The sequence below is a fragment of the Saccopteryx leptura genome, chromosome 10 (assembly GCF_036850995.1).
Source record: "Saccopteryx leptura isolate mSacLep1 chromosome 10, mSacLep1_pri_phased_curated, whole genome shotgun sequence".
Classification (NCBI taxonomy): domain Eukaryota; kingdom Metazoa; phylum Chordata; class Mammalia; order Chiroptera; family Emballonuridae; genus Saccopteryx; species Saccopteryx leptura.
The window spans coordinates 56,620,982-56,641,661 of record NC_089512.1 but is presented as its reverse complement, the minus strand read 5'-3'; the positions used below and the strand labels follow the sequence as shown (position 1 = coordinate 56,641,661).

General features: G+C 54.4%; 1 protein-coding gene across 2 annotated transcripts; it reads left to right on the top strand.

The window, feature by feature from the left end:
• Window positions 1–4,669: 4,669 nt before the first annotated feature.
• On the top strand, window positions 4,670–15,007 carry SEMA3G (semaphorin 3G). Of its 2 annotated transcripts, none has more exons than XM_066350940.1 (16): window positions 4,670–4,830; window positions 6,475–6,635; window positions 6,750–6,812; window positions 7,251–7,370; window positions 7,681–7,771; window positions 7,884–8,000; window positions 8,235–8,380; window positions 8,548–8,662; window positions 8,758–8,827; window positions 9,124–9,268; window positions 9,558–9,789; window positions 9,884–9,975; window positions 10,646–10,687; window positions 11,287–11,515; window positions 11,805–11,944; window positions 13,239–15,007. In XM_066350940.1, the coding sequence occupies exons 1-16, from the start codon at window positions 4,722–4,724 to the stop codon at window positions 13,677–13,679; spliced, it is 2,313 nt and encodes a 770-aa protein (XP_066207037.1). In that variant the 5' UTR covers window positions 4,670–4,721; the 3' UTR covers window positions 13,680–15,007. The 2 variants fall into 2 exon arrangements, with proteins under 2 accessions (XP_066207037.1, XP_066207039.1); XM_066350942.1 differs by having other exon boundaries at window positions 4,673–4,830; window positions 13,236–15,007.
• Window positions 15,008–20,680: the final 5,673 nt, after the last annotated feature.

Below are 20,680 nucleotides of genomic sequence, written 5' to 3'. Positions count from 1 at the left end.
GCAGGGGCTTCCCTGATCCCTTGCCCTTCATGGGAAGAGCTGGTTTTCTGCTTTTCCCTTGTCTTCTTTTGTGGTTTGCCTGTCTTGGTGAGACACCAATAAATAGGATGGCCCCCCATCCTCTGACTCCGCCATTTCTTTATCGTCTGCCCAAATCCAATGGGAACCTGCATGTGAATGGCCACGATGGTGGCTCCTGGCCTTACAACCTCTGTTCCCCATCTCCTTCTCTCTGCACATACTCTGCACTAACTGGCTTCTTCTTCAGCACTCCACCATCTTGGATGCTTCTTCTCTCCTCCACGTGGCCTACTCTGCTCTCCTCTATAGTGCTTGAAATCCAATATACAAACAAGGAAGTCTCTGATACAAAGTCACTTATCTGAGGCATAAATGGGATTCCTCATAAGAGTGCACCACCCTAGCAGGGCTGGGAAACTTCTTATTCTGATGATACTTGAGTTTATAGCTCTCCCTCTGCCCTCTCACTTATTTCAAGCTTTGCTTTGACATTCCCACTGTTCTGTTCCAGAGGCATTTCAACTTTGACATGGACCAAGGACTCACCGTGCAACAGTCAAGGGTGTGGGGAAAAGCTTAGTGTTGAGAAGATTTTAGGATTAAAAGGGTGGGAAATTGGCCCTGGTCGGTTGGCTCAGTGGTAGAGCGTTGGCCTGGCGTGCAGGAGTCCCAGGTTCGATTCCCGGCCAGGGCACACAGGAGAAGCACCCATCTGCTTCTCCACCCCTACCCCTCTCCTTCCTCTCTGTCTCTCTCTTCCCTTCCCGCAGCCAAGGCTCCATTGGAGCAAAGTTGGTCCAGGAGCTGGGGATGGCTCTGTGGCCTCTGCCTCAGGCACTAGAATGGCTCTGATTGCAGCAGAGCTACGCCCCCGATGAGCAGAGCACCGCCCCCTGGTGGGCATGCCAGGTGGATCCCAGTCGGGCGCATGTGGGAGTCTGTCTGACTGCCTCCCCGTTTCCAACTTCAGAAAGAAAAAAAAAGGTGGGAAAGGTTTAGTCTTAAAACTAAGCCTTAGGAAAAAAATAAATAAATAAGCCTTAGGCTATAAGGACCCTGCTTGCTTACAGCCTGTCTCCCCACACCCAATGCAAACTATAAGCTAGCAAACATATATATCATGTTTACAAACTTATTTGACCCACAGAGGGGAATCAGGGAATGGCCTGTGTTCTGGTGGGAACAACACAGTGAAGCTGGAAAGGGGTGGTGCAAAATGCAGGGCAGGGCTGCAGAAGGTGCAGGCTACAGGGCTCTGAGAGTGCCTTAAGGGCCTAGCTATAGCACTAGGCCTTGATCCAAGCTGGGCAAAGGAAAAAAGGAGGCTCAAGGCACTGAGAGAAAAAAATATGGCAGTGGAGATAATGAGTGCTGGAAGTGTGCCCAGAGGAAGCAGTGTTCTGAATGGAGATATAGAACACTTATAGAACCATCCTTATTGCTGGTGACTTGCAGGATGGGTGGCTGAAATGGGGAGAGGATAAGCACAAGAACCTGAGAGACTGGGGGCACCCAAGGCATGTGGGGTGCTGATGGAATTGGGAGAAGAGAAGACAGAAACCCCAAGAGTTAAATCCTCTGTGAATAAAACAGGGCTCTGGCTGGTTGGCTCAGCAGTAAAGCATTGGCTTGGCATATAGAAATCCAGGTTTGATTCCTGGTCAGGGCACACAGAAGAAGCAACCGTCTGCTTCTCCATCCTTCTCCCTTCTCTCTCTCTCTTTCTCTCTCTCTCTTTCTTCCCTTCCTGCAGCCAAGGCTCATTTGAGCAAGTTGGCCCTGGGCACTGAAGAAGGCACCATGGCCTCACCTCAGGCTTTAAAATAGCTCAGTTGCCAAGCAATGGAGCAACAACCCCAGATGGGCAGAGCATCACCCCATATGGGGCTTGCCGGGTGGATCCTGGTCAGGGTGCATGCAGGAGTCTGTCTCTCTATTTAAATAAATAAATAAAACAGGAGGATGACTGGGCCAGCTACAAAGAGAGTATAGAAGCTAGGGGTTGGGGGAATATCTGGTACCTTAAAAAAGAGGTCTACAGGGAGGGTGCTCTATAGGATTGCACAATATCTTTGTTCCAGAATGAGCTTCTTGGGGAAGGGCTAGGGGCATCCCTTCCTTCTGAGCATCGCCACCTCCAGAATCCTAGTTGGGAGAGGCTGGCCTATAACAGTCCACATACCTCCCTGGTGGCACCTGTTGCATGAACACATATAACACATGTATACGGCCAAGGACTCACAAGCTCCCACAAGCACAAAGCTCTGAGCTCCTCTCTCTATATCACCTAATTCTGATTTGCTTCATTCACTTCTCTCCATTTCTTCTGGGCTATGTCATCCTTTGCCTGGATAGTACTTCCTCTATGAAGAATCCCTTGATTTCCTCCACCAGGAGCAATCACTGGAATGTTTCTCACTGCCCCTGCTTCTTCATATTATGATTGCCTGGTTATTGCCTGCTGCCCCTGGGTGGCTCTGCTGCTGTACACAAGGGCTGACACAGCAGGTGTTTTGGGACCTCCCACAATTCCCTCTTTGTCCATTAGATGGCACAAGATGCATGTGGTTGGGCCCATTGGTTTCCAGAAATCCTGAATACCTTTGGTTCTATTTTCCAACTGCAATCTATTAATACAAACAGAGGCCTTTACAGAAGATCCTTACCTTCTTCCTAGATTGGAAATCTGAGGCCCAGAGAAGGAGAGGACCGGCCTGAGGCCACACAACAAATTAACCTTAGATTTCAGGCTCCCAGCCCCTTCCCCAGGCTGCATGCAGGGGCCTGCCCCCCACATCCTGCTCCAGCAGATCCAGGCCTCCCCAGCAGCTTCAGCTGGGGCCTGGCTGAGCTGAGACCCTAAGGTGAGCTGGCAGGCTGAAGAGTTGTTGGTCCTGCTGCCCATAGCTGTTGGCTACATTCTGGTTGAGGGGCTGTCTGGCTCAATCTCCTCCCAGACATTGGCCTCCAATGGGCTACCACCTGAAACATCTCTCCGGGGAGATGGAGGCAGAGGGGCATCACGCCTCCAAGGAACCAGGATACAATCACCAGCATGGCAGCTCCTGCACAGGCACCCCTATCCCATTTATTCTGTCTGTTATACCCAAGGTGGCTGATCCCTGGCCCTGGAAGGAGGAGACGAAGACCCAGAGAGGGAAGGGCCTTGGCCAAAGTTTTCCAGGGAGTTAGAGGTGTAAGGCCTGTCACTGGTCTCCCTGAGTAACCCCTTGCCCAATCCCAGGTCGCATATATGTCAGGGGGAGTTGGGGACAGGGAGACAGGGTTTTAAGGTCTCTGGGTCCTTCTCCTGATGACTCAAGGGGCCGACCTATTTACCTTCTAGGGATGAGATGGGGAGGAGAGATGGGATCCAAGTATCACTCCCAGGATTCCCCAAAGCAAAAGACGATCCCAGGAAGGGGCAGGGTTGATGGGACCTGTCCTCAGCCTGCTGTACAGCCTTGGCTAAGTCCTTTTCTCTGTAATGCCCCCAAGTTTCCTGACCGCAGTCTGAGGGCCCAGACTGGTTTATCTGAGTGGGGGCTCAGGGCCCCCTGTCCCACCCTCCCAGGCCTAACTTGAGGGAGTTTCTAGAATTCTGGGAGTTCCAATTCTGGCTCAAGTTTGAAATCTTCTTTGCTCCCAGGGCTCAGATTCTGAGTGTAGGGGTTTGGGTGTGGGGAATGGCACAGGGACAGGAGCTGCTGTGGTATAGGGGGGCGGGTGGTAGTCCTCACACTGGCCTCGATTCAGCCCCTCAGTCTCCTTTCCTCCTTGTCCCTCTCTGTGGCTTTCTTGCCCCCTGGCTCTGAGCTCAGGACAGAAGGACTGCGGGGGGTAGCACACTCCCTTTCACCCTTACTCTGAGAGATCATATGTATATGATCACTAGGGCAAAGGGTTGTTCTGGGAAGAACCCACTACTCACTGAATGACACTCTGGGCTCAGGGTCTCTGGAAGGACTGGCTGGCCGAGAGAGGCAGAACAATAGGAGGGTTCCCTGCCCAGTGAGCTGGGATGGGGCTTGGAAGCCAGACAGTCATCTCTTTCCAACTCCAGATCTGTGAAGTGTGGCAAACCTCAAGCCTCCATTCAAAACATGGAGCCACTTAGGCTGGAATGACTCCCCAGCCTCCCTGCCACAGGTAACTTGGACCTTGCAGGGAAGCTGGGAAGCCAAGCCAAGGCTTTAAGGGGCTGGACCCTGCTGTTATCAGGAACTGGGGCCTAGACTCAGTTTGGGGGTTGGGGTCTCTGTCACAGGTACTGGAGGGACAGAGAGCAAAGGAGAGCCCAATGAGACCTTTACCCAGCCTGTCAGCCTCTGATCTCTGACTCCTGACCTCTCTTCCAGGTTATCTTCCTCCTTGACATTTTGCTAGAGCCTGGAGACGGGTTTGTGGACATTTCTGAGTAAACTACCCACAGCCTAGCTAGGAAAGAGTCTCCCCCGTGGGAAACCAGGGACCGGCCAACCTGACAGAGGCATCAACTGGGCCATTTGGAGTGGAAGGAGCCAATGCAGGTGCAGGGCGGTCGCTTGCCCCTCCCTCCTCCTCCTCCTCCTTCCTGGCAATGGACAGGGCGGAGCCACTGCCTTATAAGTGGCTGGCCTGGCGGCAAGAGAGCAAACTACAACCAGCAGTGGGTCCGGATAGTGGCTCCACGGGCAGCGTGGTGCCCTTGGTCTCCCAGCATGGCACCTTCAGCCTGGACTATCTGCTACCTCCTGGGGGGTCTCCTGCTCCAAGGGGGCAGCCCCAGTCCTGGCCCCAGCGTGCCCCGCCTGCGGCTCTCCTACCGAGGTACAGATGGGTGCACTCTGTTTATGTGCATGTCCGCGGGAACCTGGGACCCTGCAGCACCCCCAGTTGTGGGGGCCCAGCCAGTCCGGGATGGAGGGATGCAGTCATTCTCTGCACAGCTTGTGGGAAGGATTTCTCCTAATCACTCCCTGGAATGGTACTCCTCTGGCTGCCACCATAGGGAGGAGGCAGAGGGAGAGGGACAACTCCTGGAGGCATGGCCAGGGTGGAGGTGGCAGACTGAGTCACACAGGGGGAAACCCAAGGGGCTGTTGAGAAAAAGGAGAGAGACTAGTGGAGGCCCTAGGTGTCCTCAGTAGAGATGATCAGAGAGAGATAGGGATGGGCAGACAGGGCAGGTCTGGAGAACTGCCTGCACTCTGTGGGGGCTCCTTGCTCAGGGCAGACAGTGGGGGAGCGGGATTCTGTCCCTCTCCTTCCTACCCTGCAATGCAGCCCCTGACCTTGTCCCCCCAGGCCCCCCATCTGCTTCTTGCAGCCCACTTCCCAATGCTTGTAGCCCACTTCCTAACACTTACTCCTCCCTGTCCACCCCAGCCCAGGAGGTTCCTCTGCAGATCTAACCTGGCATGATGTGCAGCAGCTGGCACAGGCTTCCTCTGAATACACAGGAAAAGGTCCCTGAGGCACAGGCTCACCCTAGATTCTTCTTAGGGAAACCAGAGTGGTGATCACCTTTCCCTGGGAACCCCAGTCCAAGGGCAGACCCAGGCTCTGGAGAGTGTGAGGGAGGAGATATGGCTTCACTCTGGAGAGTCTGAAAATGGGGTCTGGGGGGAGCATGTGGTCCTGCCCTTGGAGCTGTGGTTTTGGAGGGAAGTCAGGCTATAAGAAAAAGCCTAAATAAGGCAAATCTCCTCCAAAGTACTGTCATTCATGGAGGGTTTCTTGGAAGAGGCTGTTGATGAATTTGGGGATAGAGTGGGCGCTGGGCCAAGGATGACCCCTTGGATAGGGATCAGATACTTGGCCTTCCCAAGGCTGGCCAAGGCCCCTTCCCACTCATCTTGCTGTCTGCTCCCTTGTCCATCCATCACCTCCCTAGCGTAACCCCAAGGACCTGTTTCAGGATCCTTGATTCCTAGTACCAGCATCCCCAGGTAGCCAGGCAGGGTATATGGAGGAGAAAATCCTGTTTAGCCACATCACTGGACTAGAACCGGGAGCTTGGCCTGGCCATACCAGAACTCTCCCATACCCAGGCCTTTTCCAGTTGCTCCCTCTGTTGGCAGTACTCTCCCCTGCCTGCCTGTCTACCTGCACACTGCTTAGACTTACCCACTCTTCCTCCAGCTTGCTGTTGTAAGTTCTGCCAGTGAGGCCATCTTCTCTGGGGACTGCGCAGAGCACGCATGGGTCACTGGGAAGGAGGTGTTAACTGAAAACTCAAGGGCTGAGGCATGGAAGGATAGGAGTTGGTCCCTGAGTGGGGTGGGCTGGGTGGGGGCTCAGGGCCCCCTGTCCCACCCACTCCCAGGAGCCATTCCCCAGAAGCCCTCCAGCAGCCTTGTGGATGGAAACATTTTCCAGATGTCAGTGTTGGGGGTGGGTAAATGCATAGCTGGGACCCTCACTTCCATGTCTTGGGTAGGGGCTCTGACTTCCTCCCTTGCTCCCTTGTAGACCTCCTGTCTACCAACCGTTCTGCCGTCTTTCTGGGTCCCAGGGGCTCCCTGGACCTTCGGGCTATGTATCTGGATGAGTACCGAGACCGCCTCTTTCTGGGGGGTCGTGACGCCATCTATTCTCTGCAGCTGAACCAGGCATGGGTGGAGCCTCGGGAGGTGAGCTGGGCTGACTGGGCAGAGGGTATGTTTGAAAGCTGGATAACTATGGATTGGGGGGCTAGAAGGGAAACCGAAGCTGTGAGGTCAGGGGTCAACCAGGCTGTATTTCAGGTTCTGTGGCCACCCCAGCCAGGACAGAGGGAGGAGTGTGTTCGGAAGGGAAGAGATCCTTTGGTGAGTGCTGTCGGGAGTGACTGCCCCTACCCGGACCAACACCCCAGCATAGCCCATGACCACTCCTCCAGCTGCCTGTGCTGGGGTCATTTAAAACAGATACGGCCTGACCAGGCGGTGGCACAGTGGATAGAGCGTTGGACTGGGATGCGGAAGATCCAGGTTCAAGACCCCGAGGTCGCCAGCTTGAGCGAAGGCTCATCTAGTTGAGCCCAACGTCGCTGGCTCAAACAAGGGGTTACTTGGTCTGCTGAAGGCCCGCGGTCAAGGCACATAAAAAACAAAAAAACAAAAAAAAAACAACCCAGATATGGAGGGCTCTTAAAGGTCCATGAGGAATGTCACTCTAGATCAGAGCTGATCAGCCAGGCAGGGTCGAGCCTTGGGACCCAAGGAGACGGTGAGCAGTTCCTCATCCCCTGCCCCTCTCCCCACTAGATGGAGTGTGCCAACTTTGTGCGGGTGCTGCAACCCCACAACCGAACCCACCTGCTGGCGTGTGGCACTGGGGCCTTCCATCCCACTTGTGCCCTCATCGCAGTTGGTCACCGTGGGGAGGTGAGCCTGGGGCAGGCCCTACAAGGGACTGGGAAGCAGTGACATTTTCTGCAGGCTCCCTGAATGCTCCCCATTGAGCCTGGGTCAGGGCAGAGGTTTCAGGGGCCTGAAAGGCGCTTTTGTGCCAGAGAGTTGACCCCTTTGGCAAGGCCCTGAACTGAAGGTGCCTCACCCCACTGTCCAGCTGCATGCCTGAACTGAGGGTGCCTTCACCCATCCCCCCACTATCCAGCTGCATGCAATGGCCACTGCATGGGTGGGGGGCTGGTGCTACTTTCCCAGGTGACACCTCTCTCTCCTTCTCCCCCAGCATGTGCTCCACCTGGAGCCCCGCAGTATTGAAAGCGGGCGGGGGCGGTGCCCGCATGAGCCCAGCCGTCCTTTTGCCAGCACCTTTGTAGGTGGGTGACACCCAGGTCTGGGTGGGCACGGGGAGGGTGGGAGCTGGTTGATATTGTTGGGAAAGGATGGTGACTAGGCCCTCCTCCGCTGACTGCCACCACCCCACCCCAGATGGGGAGCTGTACACGGGCCTCACTGCTGACTTCCTGGGGCGTGAGGCCATGATCTTCCGGAGTGGGGGTCCCCGGCCGGCCTTGCGTTCTGACTCTGACCAGAACCTCTTGCATGGTGAGTCTAGGCACCTGCCGTGGGCGAGACTGGCTGGGGTCTGTGCAGCATTGGCAGGAGGCAGGAGAGCTGATGCTGGAGTGGAGAGGAGGGCTGGCATTCCCCGACTTTACCCCCTGGACTCCAGCCTCCACTCGGAGTCCCTGTAACTCTTCCTCTCCGCATTGGGGCCAGCCACCTGTCCTCCTCTGTGAGGCTCCCCCACCAGCTTCACCCTGTCACCCCTACGCCCAGACCCCCGGTTTTTGATGGCCGCCCGGATCGCTGACAACTCTGACCAGAACGATGACAAGGTGTACTTTTTCTTCTCGGAGACTATCCCCTCGCCAGATGGTGGCCCAGGCCATGTCACCGTCAGCCGCGTGGGCCGTGTCTGTGTGGTGAGAGCTGGGAAGGGGCAGTGAGGGGCGATGAAATCCTTGCTGCACTCCCTCTTCCCCGACCTGTCCCCACTCTCAGGGGTAGGAAAATGGAGGTGAGGGTGGATGAGCAGATGGAGGGGCCCATCCCCTGGGGCCCAAGGCTGACTCTGCCCCCCAACCTCCAGAATGATGCTGGTGGCCAGCGGGTTCTGGTGAACAAATGGAGCAGCTTTCTCAAGGCCAGGCTGGTCTGCTCGGTGCCTGGCCCCGGTGGTGCTGAGACCCATTTTGACCAGCTGGGTAAGGACAGGTCCAAGGGCAGGCCTGGGTGTGGGAGTGGGGAGGACTCAGAGCCAGTGAGTTGGAGACATTGGCAGTGTCCTTCTATCTCCCAGAGGATGTGTTCCTGCTGTGGCCCAAGGCAGGGAGGAACCTCGAGGTGTATGCACTCTTCAGCACGGTCAGGTGGGCACACTGGCCTCCCCTTACCCCCAGCCGAGCCTGGTCTCTGTGCCTGGGCTCCTCTGTTGAGCCTCTGTCTTCATATCCTGGCTTTGGCCTGGGTCCTTGTTTCTGTGCCTGTCTAGGTGACTCTACAGCTGTATTTTTCTGTCTCCTTTTCTTTACCACTGCATGTGTGTCTTTTTTTGGTTTCTGCTGACTGCAGGCACTGTTGCCCTCTGCCCTGCCCATGATACCAGGCTGCCCCCTTCCCACCTATGACAGCATCTGACCTGGCTGTCTCTGTCTGCCCTCTGCAGCACTGTGTTCCAGGGCTCCGCAGTCTGCTTGTATCACATGGCGGACATCTGGGAGGTCTTCAAGGGGCCCTTTGCCCACCAAGATGGTCCCCAGCACCAGTGGGGGCCCTATGGGGGCAAGGTGCCCTTCCCTCGCCCTGGCATGGTAAGTATCTGGCGAGGCCAAGGAAGAATATAGAGCAGATGCCAGGAGGGCTCTACCTTGGGATAGCATTGTGTCTGCACACAACCCCATAGCAGCTCTGAGCTAGGGCTCCAGAGGGGCGGGATCAGGCAAGGCATGGCACGGAGCCCTGGTCACGTTAAGGTACCCCTCACACTGTAAGAGTGGTCCCTCCGCGACTGGCATGCCTAGACAGCGGGGCGTGGAAACAGGCTGGGGTGGGGAATGTGTGATCCCAGGATTCCAGGTGTTCCCTTCGCTGCTGCCACAGTGCCCCAGCAAGATGACCGCGCAGCCTGGACGACCCTTTGGCAGCACCAAGGACTACCCGGATGAGGTGCTGCAGTTTGCCCGAGCTCACCCACTCATGTTCCAATCCGTGCGGCCCCAGCGGGGCCGCCCTGTTCTCGTCAAAACCCACCTGACCCAGCAGCTGCGCCAGATCGTGGTGGACCGCGTGGAAGCAGAGGATGGGACCTATGATGTCATCTTTCTGGGGACTGGTGGGTGGACTAAGTAAGGTGGCCAGACTGGGGAGGTGTGCAGGTGCCCCGGCTGCCCCTCCCCCTCCTGCTGATCTCTTCTTCCCTGCCCCAGACTCAGGTTCAGTGCTCAAGGTCATGGCCCTCCAGTCTGGGGGCTCAGCTGAGTCTGAGGAGGTGGTTCTGGAGGAGCTCCAGGTGTTTAAGGTGAGTGGGGACGGGGGCTGATGGGAAGGGTCCCCTCAAGCCCATTGTTGGGTCTGGCCCTGGCTAAGGGAAGCAGGAGTAAAGCACAGGAGGGAGACTGGCCTGTCTGTATGGCGCTTGCAGCCACTGGGGGATGGAATGGTGAGACACGCTGCTGCAGAGGCCTTACTGAGGCTTCTGAATGGCTGAGGGGCCTGGAAATGCAGTGTTTGAGGTTGGGGGGCTCAGGGAGGGATGGCCAAAGTGAGCACCCTTTGACAAAACCATGATAGGCACAAGTCACTGTGAGAGGGTGGCTGAGACCCCAAGTGCCCAAGGGATTCTGTTGGCCCCTGTAGAACCAGACAGATGGTGTGTCTGGGGGACTGTCATGCGTCCCCACATGGGATGGATGATTTGGGACAGCTGCTTCATTGCTGGAGAGCAGAGCTGTGGGAGGGGACACTGGAGATTTGTGCTTTTAGCCAAGCTTCCTGCTTGGAGGTCAGCCAGAGTAAGAGGACCCTTCTTGTAACCTGACCTCTGGGAAAGACTGGCCTTAGTTGCCAGGGCATGAGCTGACCCAAGCTAGGGGATAGGTGCTCCCACTAGGGGCTAAAGGAGAGTGAAAGCAAGAGTTCGGGGGGGGGCTGTCTGACAATGCCCCCCTTAGACCCTGCTCCTTCCCCAGGTACCAACAGCCATCACTGAGATGGAGATCTCCGTCAAAAGGGTAAGAACAGCTGCACCTTCCCCATTCTTCCTTCCTCCCCTCCCCTGGCTGGAAACCTCCCTGAGCACTGCCTTGTCTGCTGGAAAGCCCCTCGGCAGGCGCTGGGCTGCCTGGTGAGGCCCCGGAGGGTTGAGTCCAGCTGGGAGCTGAGATTCCCATGCATGAAACCAGTGGGGAGATCCACAAAGGCCAGTCCTCAGGGGAAGCAAAAAACATGCTTGAAAACAAACCAAGGAGCCACTCCTTAGAGGCCTGCTGTGTCCTTTTGCAAGTGACAAATACCACCTTCCCAAGTTTATCTGTCTCAGCCCATCTTTGTGTAAATCCCAACTTTGGTACTGGGATTGATTGATTTAAAAAAATCTAAGGTTTGAGGCAAGTCAGGAGAAAGGCCATTGGGTTAGAGGGCCTGGTCCTAGCACAGGATCTAGTGTACAGCATGTGGGTGACAACCATTTTGTTTCTGTGAATGCACCCAAGAAGTTCTGGAAGACTGCTTGAAAATGGCAGGGGACTCAGGAAACCCAAGGTGGCTGAGAGCCTAGCTGCTTCTGGGGAATCTCAGGCTCACCGTGGACTCTATGTGGGTTCCTCCCAAGCAAACGTTGTATGTGGGCTCGAGGCTTGGCGTGGCCTGGCTGCAGCTGCACCAGTGTGAGACTTATGGCGGTGCCTGTGCGGAGTGCTGCCTGGCCCGGGACCCGTACTGCGCCTGGGACGGTACTTCCTGCACCCGCTACCGCCCTGGCACCAGCAAGCGCCGTTTCCGCCGACAGGACATCCGGTATGGCAACCCTGCCCTGCAGTGCCTGGGCCAGAGCCAGGAAGGTGAGTGGCAGCCAGCATGCAGGCATCAGTAGGCTCTCACAGGTCCCTACTTACCCTGTGACCTGGGCTTGCCCCCTGTGAAGTCGGGCCTCAGACTTGTCCTGTTGTAACACACAGTTCCCAGTTTCCCTATTTAAGCAGCTTCTGTCAGTATATGGGTCTAGAGTCTTTGAACTGGCTTGGGGATTTATGGACACCGAGGTCCCTGTAACACTTATGGGGGCTTCTGGACTGGGGGAGTCAGGGGTCCTATGGTTCCTGAGCTGAGCCCATCTCCACCTCGCTCCAGGGGAGGCTGCAGGGCTCGTGGAGACCACTACAGTCTATGGCACGGAGCACAACAGCACCTTCTTAGAGTGCCTGCCCAAGTCTCCCCAGGCAACTGTGCGCTGGTTTTTGCAGAAGCCGGGGGACCAGGGGCCTGACCAGGTGAGCAAGGACTCTACCTCTTGTTTTGCTTGTCCTTAGGTCACATTCCTCCCTGAACCCCAAGTCCTGAGTTCTAGGAAGAGGTTCTGAGGGGAACCTGTCAAGTTCAACTGAAGAAAACTTTATTAGGCCCCTGGGGTGCCTGGAAGGAGGTGCCTGCTCCTGGCATCTGGCAACACTTAGTCCAGATGTTCCTGGAACTTCTCCACAGACAGGGAGACCACCAACTCCCAAAACACTGAGCTGAGTGAGCTCTGAGTGGTGTGTAGCAGAGATGGGAGTGAGGGAAGGGGGTCTGGTCATATGCTTATGCATATGACTCATATTTGAAGGGTCTTTTCCTTAGAGGTCCTCTTCTGCCACAGGCTTGTGTCCCTGTCCACTGGCCAATAACACCCAATCCCCCACTGCCTGGCCCCACACTTCCTCTTGGGGTCGACCTGTCTTTCCAGGCCCTCCCTCCCTCATCTGGAAAGGTCTGTCAACCCAGAGATGGCTGCAGTCTGGGACCTGAGGATGGCGTAGGTGGGGTAGGGTGAGGAACCATTCTCAAGAGCTCGCACAGGCAGGAGAAGGGAGGGAGTGGGTTGATTACAAGACGGGTTCTCCTTCCAGCTTGGGAACTGGGGGAGGCCAGCCTTGGGCCAGCTGTTGGGCTAGGCACTGAGAGACTCCCCCAGGGGCCAGAAGCAGGGGGTGCAATGAGATGAAATTACACGGCACTAACTGCCCAAGCAGACCAGCTTCAACATACAGACAGCGGCTGGGCCAGAGACTGACTGTACCAGAACAGCATTCCTGCTTCCTAATGGGATGGGCGCTCGGCCTACTCCTGGCTGGGGCTGTGGCTCTGCACTGTGGGGAAAGTGAATAATGCGGACCATGTAGAGTGAGGGGAATTCTAGTCCTGGGGCTGGAGTTACAGACCCCCCTGTGTAAAAGCCTGTAAATACCTTCTTACCCTCTTGGTTTGCTGGGAATGTGTGCCAGAGCCCCCCAAAGCCAAGACAGATGCCCCAGAACTTTAGGGAGAAACCAGTAAAATTTTTGAAAAGCCCCCATCACAGACTACCTCCTGGGTTATGGAAAGGTGAAGCTCTGTCTATAGTAAGCTTAATCTCAGGGAGGGACTACAACAAGCTGACTTGTTGGTCCCTTCCTAGGAAGGGGAGAATGGGCAAGGGAAATGCCCAAGACCTGGGCCTTGAGCTGGCACATTGGGAAAAGCAAGGTGCAGAGAAGTTGATGGTGTGATGCTCCATGCCCCCCTCACACTCTCCCTGGTGCCCAGCAGGTGAAGACAGATGAGCGCATTCTGCAGACGGAGCAGGGGCTGCTGTTCCGCAGGCTCAGCCGCCTTGACGAGGGCACCTACACCTGCACTACGCTGGAGCACGGCTTCTCCCAGACGGTGGCACGCCTGGCTCTAGAGGTGATTGTGGCTGCACAGCTCAACAGCCTGTTCCATAGGGAGCAGAGGCCAGAGGAGCCCCCTGCCCGGGGAGGCCTGGTCTCTACCCCTCCCAAGGCCTGGTACAAGGACATCCTACAGCTCATTGGCTTCGCCAACTTACCCCGTGTGGATGAGTACTGTGAGCGTGTGTGGTGCTCCTCCCGGAGCCGGGGCAAACAGGCCAAGGGCAAGAGCTGGGCTGGGCTGGAGATGGGCAAGAAGGTGAAGAGCCGGGTGCAGGCCGAGCGGAATCGGACACCCCGGGAAGTGGAGGCTACATAGAAGGTGAAGGAAGGGTGGTTGGGATGGGCTGAATGGCCCAGTATCAGTTCCCTATGTCTCCACCCACCCAGCTAGGGCAGAGGAGGCCACCAGGCTTGATCACCTCTTAGAGATGGGAGTCTCTACCCCATACTCCTACCTGGCTGCTACGGGAAGGACTGGGGGCCTGATGGAGAGACCCTGTGCCTGTTCCCTGCCCATTTCTGCTCTTAGTTCCAGATGGAGCCAGCATCCTCTCGCCACTGGCAACCCCAGTGGGCTTGCTATTTGTTCTTAGAAGTGGCGCCCAGAGCGCATTTCCGGTTGCGCCCAGAGGCAAGAGGGCTGGGTGTTCTTTCCTAGCTACAGAACAATGGCCATTCTGAGTGGGCATGTGAGTGCTTCTGAGGAATTAGTGGTGGGGGCCTTTAGGCAGCCAGAAGAGGGTGGCCACTACCTCTAAACTGGCTCGGGTTAAGAAGACCTACGCTGAGTTGGAGAGGGAAAGGGGAGGTGCTGAGAAGGTAGACCACCACCACTTTGTGCCCTGCTATTTTGGTGGTCTCCTGCCACTGCCTACAACCTGTTTTCCATCTCAGAATCACAGCAGCACAAACTGCTAGAGCTCCCTGCAACCTGGGGGTGGGCTGGGACTCAGGCCCTACTTCATAAACAGAGGGGGCCCTCACAGTCTGACTCCCTTCCCCTGGCTTCTGAGCTGCCAGGCCAGGTTTCTTGGGACGCCCACCCTTCCTGATAATATTCCCCATCCCCACTATCAGGGTCTCCATGCTGATGAGCAGAATGAGGATGGGTTCTAGGAGAATGTCATCCCCATCTCTGTGGACTAGAGATGGGGAGAGGGGAGCTGGGGAGGAGTGGGCTGTCTTCCAGGGCAGTGCAAGTATGCCCACAGCCCAGAAGGATGGGAATGTGGCAGCTCCAAGAGTAAGCTGCAGCTGGTGGGCAGGACCATGGGTAGGGCTGCACCAGGGACACAGAGGATTGCCAGGCTTTTGAGATGGGGAGGGGTTGGAGACCCTAGGATGGGCCATGGGACCCAGGAGCAGGCATGCTTAAGGATTCGAGATGGGATCAATTAGCTCAGGAGCCACCAGGAAAGCCAGATGTTTCTCACCCTGGACTCTGCTTGTTGCTAAATATGGGTTGGTCATGGACGGTTCATTTATGAAGCCTTTTGTCTTCTACAGGGAAAAATATAGGGGGGAAAGCTGTTAAGAGCTCTAGGTCCTGCTGGTTCTTGGGGCCAAGCTCAGGTGACCAGTACGCATTCTGTCTGAGCCTGTTGGGAGGTGTTTTGCCATCAGCAAGAAAGTCTTTCTTGAGCTGGGGGCTATTCTCAGCCAGCATGTGAACAACTTAGTGATGCACAAAACAAGCAGTAGGGAGACAGGAACAAGTTCAAGATTACCTCCATTAGAAAACCAAGATAAATAAAGGAGGAAAAAATAGATAAAAAGCAAGACAGGGCTTCCTGCCCCATTGAATTCAAATCCAGACTGTGTCTGCCTTGGATCCTATCTGTGCTGTCCCCCAAACCCCAGTTGGGATCTGAAATAGGCCTTCCTTCCCCCTTTGAATGCACAGTCAGAGAACCAGAAGCACTGAGATGAACCTGACAACACTTTGGGAAGCCTTGGTCTGGGTGATGGCTGGGCTATCACAGGAAAAAGCAGAGGAGAGGAGGACTGTGGGGATGGGGTGGGGAAGATAAAGACTGTGGAAGAGGGGGAGGAAAGTGCGCAGAGCCCCAGGAACCGTGTAAAAGCTGCAGCCTGCTCTGCGCCTCTTCCAAGGACAACCAGGAAGAGACAACCGGGTCCTCAGTGGCTTGTAGACTGGCACGGCTGGCTCCAGGTAGGGTCCTCTGCAGAAGCTATTCTGGAAAATGGAGGAGCTCAAAGTCCTGAAAAACAAACACCTGCACTTGGAAAATTATGGACAGCTTACCAATTCCCAACTCCCATGGTACTACGTATTATTAACTCCTGGAAATGCCTCTATGTGTGAATTCTATTTTTGTATTCATATGTTGAGATGGGCCTTGTGGTTTCTCTGTCTTCAGAACACACTCCCTCTAATTACTATTGTTATTTTGTCATGACCACCCCTGAGCTCTAGTGGGGATAGCGCAGTGGTCTACCGCACAGAACCTACAAGGAAAGGAATGAAGTTAATATTTACATGCCATAATTATATCATTATTGTATCTGTGTATTTCTGTACTAAAGTGGTTGATTCCATCTGTGTGAGCTGGAAATGAAGAGCCGTCCCCATGCATTGCATGAGGGAGAAGGCCACCCTAGATGGTATTTTCTAGAAGGGAGGGTGGGCATCAAGTGAAGGAAGGAGTCAGCGGGTATTGTTTATAAAGCTGAGATTGCTCATTAAATTAGGAAAATCCTGCCTTGGGCTTCCGAGACTGACCTTCTTGGAACTTTAGGAAGATCTTGAGCCAGAAAAGAAATGCTGGCAAAGGGCAGCTGGGCATACAGGCAGCCTGCTTCTTCCTCACAACAACACTGACGTCTGTGACAGCAGCCTTGGCCTGGTGCCTGTCTCCATCCCAAACCACATTCCAATGTTTATTAAGGCCACTGTACTCTTGCCTGGGGCGTTGGGCTGCACTGTGGGGGCTGCAGTTTCTAGGGAGGAGGGGAGGCCCCAATAGTTTGGCCTACTAGGTATGCTATATAAGGCTCCCACTCCCTTGTGACATTATGCTGCTGCCCAAAGAGCAGACTCCAGTGGTGCTGGCGGGAGATGAGAAGTCCACCTCACCAGGGAGACTAGCCTCTTACTTGGCTAGGCCCCCGATCCATACAATAGACTCGGGGAGCTTAACAGGTCAGTTGTTAGTCCCATCTTGCAGCCTGGGGCCCCTAGTTTTGCTCCCTAGTCCCTGCACAAACACCCAGACCTGACAGAACAAGAAACTGTTGCCCCACAAGCCATCAGCACCACAGACTCCTGAGTACCATCAGTGCACCCACCTGGCACAGTGTGGGGCTGGGAGGGGTGTGCCGATGTGACTGCCACAGCCCCTTCTCACATCACCCCTGCTCTCCCTGGGGCACACGCCTCTGCTCCCACCATCACTTGCACCCGTGCGTTTGGGTCTGGACTTCTCCCTGGACCCCCACCCTCCTCCCTCCTCTTGTCTTAAGCCCTATTTCCTGCCTCAGGGATTTCACTCTATCTTCCTCTGCCAGCTTTTTCCTCTAAGTCTCATACTTCCCCTGGTCTTTGGGCCTGTTTTATGATTTCCCAAACACATTTAGAGCTGGAAATAGGCTTTGAGAAAGGCACTAGTCAAGTGTTTTTCAAAATGGTGTCCTGTGGAACAATGCTCCCACAAAGACAGTCACAGAGCAGTGTGCTGTCTGCTTGCCCGCCCTGTGAAATCCTTGAGCCTGTGACGACCTCGCATTAGTTTGTATGCCTACTGTGTGCTACACAATTCTCCACAACATTTGGTCCTCTATCCCTTCTTTCCCTCATGGAGCAGTTACCATGTATGCTTTGGGAAACTGCTGATTAGATTCTTTCTCTTAACATATGAGTTTAATTTATTAATCTCTGCCTTCAAAGCTTGTAAACTATGGAGGCCCTGACTTCCCAGATGAAATAGCCACATCTTGGCTTCCCATAGCTGGTGCCAGAACAGGACCCGCTATCACAGGGCCAAGCTGCCAGGCTGCTGACCCTCAGGCCTGGACTCTGCCCTCCACACCCAACCTGCCTCTTGCTTGCTTCCTGCTGCTGTGTCTGGCATCGTCCTCTGTGGAGGGTTAGGATTCACCCCAAGCCTGTGACTGTCCTGCAGTCCACAGACTAGTTTCTAACGAATGGTAGGGGGAATGGAAGAGGCAGAATAAGGGAGGAAAACAGCTCTTTTCTCTTTCTCAAATGGCTTCTGTGCTTCCCTTTCATTGAGCTAAGCCCAGCTCAGGTCCCAGACGGCCCTGGAATCTGGAGTGGGCAGCAGCAGCCATCAGGAGCCTGGGATGCCCCCTGCCAGCCGTCCTCTCAAGATGGCAGAGGCCCGCGGTGGAGCTAGAGCTTTGTAGGGCCCAGAAAACTTCTGCTAGTCCAGCAAATTGAGGCTTCTTCACCCAGCCACATCTCCTTAGAACTAGAGAATAGTTGCTCAGAAACAGTCTAATTTCTATCCAAGTTAGGATCCACCCTAGCCTCACCCACGTCCTGGTCTGCAGCGGCTGCTGCAAGGAGAAAGTTCAGCACATATCAAGATTAAATCCCTGTGGTTTTCTGAGACCACAGACTTGGCCCTGGTGTGGAGAGAGAAAGAATGGGTGGGGCTAAATTTGGAACTCCTGATAAGGAGTTCAGGGATTGTTGGGCCCCCACCCTGGCTTCTCTTCCGGGCTCACCCATACCCCTGGTGCATAGGAGATGAGGCAATGCTACTGTGGCCCTGTGCCCACTTCTCACTGCCCAGCCCCTACCGTCTTTGCCATGGGTACCACTGCTGGGCCTTCTCCTTTAGAGGCTATGTCCTAATGAAGCCTTTCACTTTCCATGCCGGATTTCCATTAAGGAAACTTCTGGTTCTTCAATGCAGCCTTTAAAAAATATCATTTCCACTGAGGATGGGAAACGCCACAGTTTCCAGGGAGGAGGCCTCTGAAGGGATGCCTGCCCTCATCCTCACAGCAGGCCGTCGGGGATTCTGCTGTTGAGGAGGAATCGGCTCAGTGCCTAGTCTTGACTCCTATCTTCCAGGAAGAAAGATGACTAGAAGAAAGGGCCTATACCAATACCAATACCTATACCTATACCTATACCTATACCAATACATATTGGCCCTAAACCAATATGTTTCTATACTAGAAACATCCCTATACCAATTAGGGATGTTTCACTGTGACAAGAATCCCATTGTGCAGAGAGAGAAGACCAAGGCAAGGGACAGCTGTGGGTTGATGAGGACTCAAAAGTAAAGTAGAGTCCAGGTCTCTGCCATCAAACAGAGGGGATCCTACCAGGGACACTTAGTCAAAGCCTAGTTAGGAGGACAGGGGTGGGGATAGGGGTGGGGGCTCTGCTGTCACAGATAAAGTTATGGTAGAAGACATGGTAGACCAGCAGCTTGCTTTATGGACATGACCTCATCTGTTCACTCTGCTCCCCCCCCCCTCAGCTGATAAGATCTAGTGCTTTTTTCCTGTAGTCCAAGGGTCTCAGACAATGGTGTGAACGGCTGGCCCTACTGGGAAGGACATTGTTTAAAGAAGAAAAAATAACACACCAGCACAAAGCCAGGGAAGGACCTATCTAAATGTAAGGGCCTGTTTACAAATCTGTGATTTCCAAGGAGGGAGAACACAATGGGGAATTGTTTTTTGTGAGGCTGGAGTCCCCTCCAGAATATCCCTGAGGGCTGGGGATGGCTTTGATGGCCCAGACAGGTCTCAGATGCTCTGAGCGGGATAGACAGACACTGATGGTGAGATGCCTTCCTGTTTATCAGGGGTACATGCAGGGCAGGGTCAAGGAACAAGTTTATGCCACAGATAAGGGGGAGGAGCTCCTGGGCTTCACTCCTTCCATCTGGGCCTCATGCTGTCTCATTGCTCAGTGACCCCTGGGCTAGAGCGAATTTGCTAGGGAGAAAGCAGAACAAGTTTTTTGTTTCCTGAAAAACATCAAAACTTTGCTTTATGGCCTCCAATTTCCATGTAGCTTTTTTCGAGGGGAAATGTACAAGGCATGAGACCTTTGCAAATAGCTGACTTCTTTGCAGATAGTCAGCTCTCTGGCTTAGTCACTACTACGGAGACCTCTCACACCTAGGGGCCCCCTCCAGGCTGCAATTCATCGTCAGCCAACCAGGGATCACACAGGGAGCCGATGCAGTGTCTCTGGGGTCAGGGTGAATTTAGGTGTTGTTTCTCTTAACAACTTCCCACCTTACCCACAGGTTATTAGAGGTTTTAAACCACCATGCAGCAGCTGCAAATGTCAGTGTGCTTGTGGTAGGAGGGCTGGGCAAAGAGGACCAGAACATCTCACCCATCCCCCTTGGAACTGGCAGTCCCCATTTTGGGAATGGGAGGAGGGCAGTTGGGGTTAGAAGGCCTATCTTGTATCTCGAGAAAGGCAATCCTCCCTGTCTGATTATTTGACCTGTGATGGAAGTGTCATTAGCAATTCCCATACTAATCTCTAAACCCAACAGGAGTACACCTTATGAATAAGCTCAAACAGATGTGTTTAGAACAAGTGAACAGCAGTAAATATCATGCATCTCAAAATAGAAGGAGGCTTTTCACTAGCCATTCTCAAGCTTCCAGTTCTAATCTTCCTTCTCAACCTGCTAACCAGTGCCCTCTGGTGTTTGAGAGCAAAACAAGAGGCTCATGAATAGACAGGGTAGGAGCATATCCATCAATTTCAACAGCCTCTGAAAGTGAGGTCTTGAGCCAGACACCATGAGGGGAAGAAAGGTTAATAAGACAGACAGGCCCTGGCCGGTTGGTTCAGTGGTAGAGCGTTGGCCCAGAGGTGGAGCATTGGCCCAGCATGCAGACATCTCAGGTTCAATCCCCAGTCAGGGCACACAGGAGAAGGAACCATCTGCTTCTCTTCCCCTTCCTCTCCTCCTTCTCTCTCTCTTTCCCTCTCACAGGCAGATTGCACATCCTCAGACGCTGAAGACTGCTTGGTTATTTGAGCATTGGCCCCAGACAGGGTTGCCAGGTGGATCCTGGTTGGAGCACATGCAGGAGTTTGTCTGTCTATTTCCCCTCCTCTCACTTAGAATAATAATAATTGGTCTGGCCTGTGGTGGGGTCGTGGATAAAGTGTCAACCTGGAGGTTGCTGGTTCAAACCTCGGGGTTGCCTGGTCAAGGCACATATGGGAGTTGATGTTTCCTGCCCCCCCCCTCTTGCTCTCTCACTTTCCCTCTCTCTCTAAAATGAATAATAAAATGTTTAAAAACAAACAAACAAATAAGACAGGTCCCTCCCATAAGG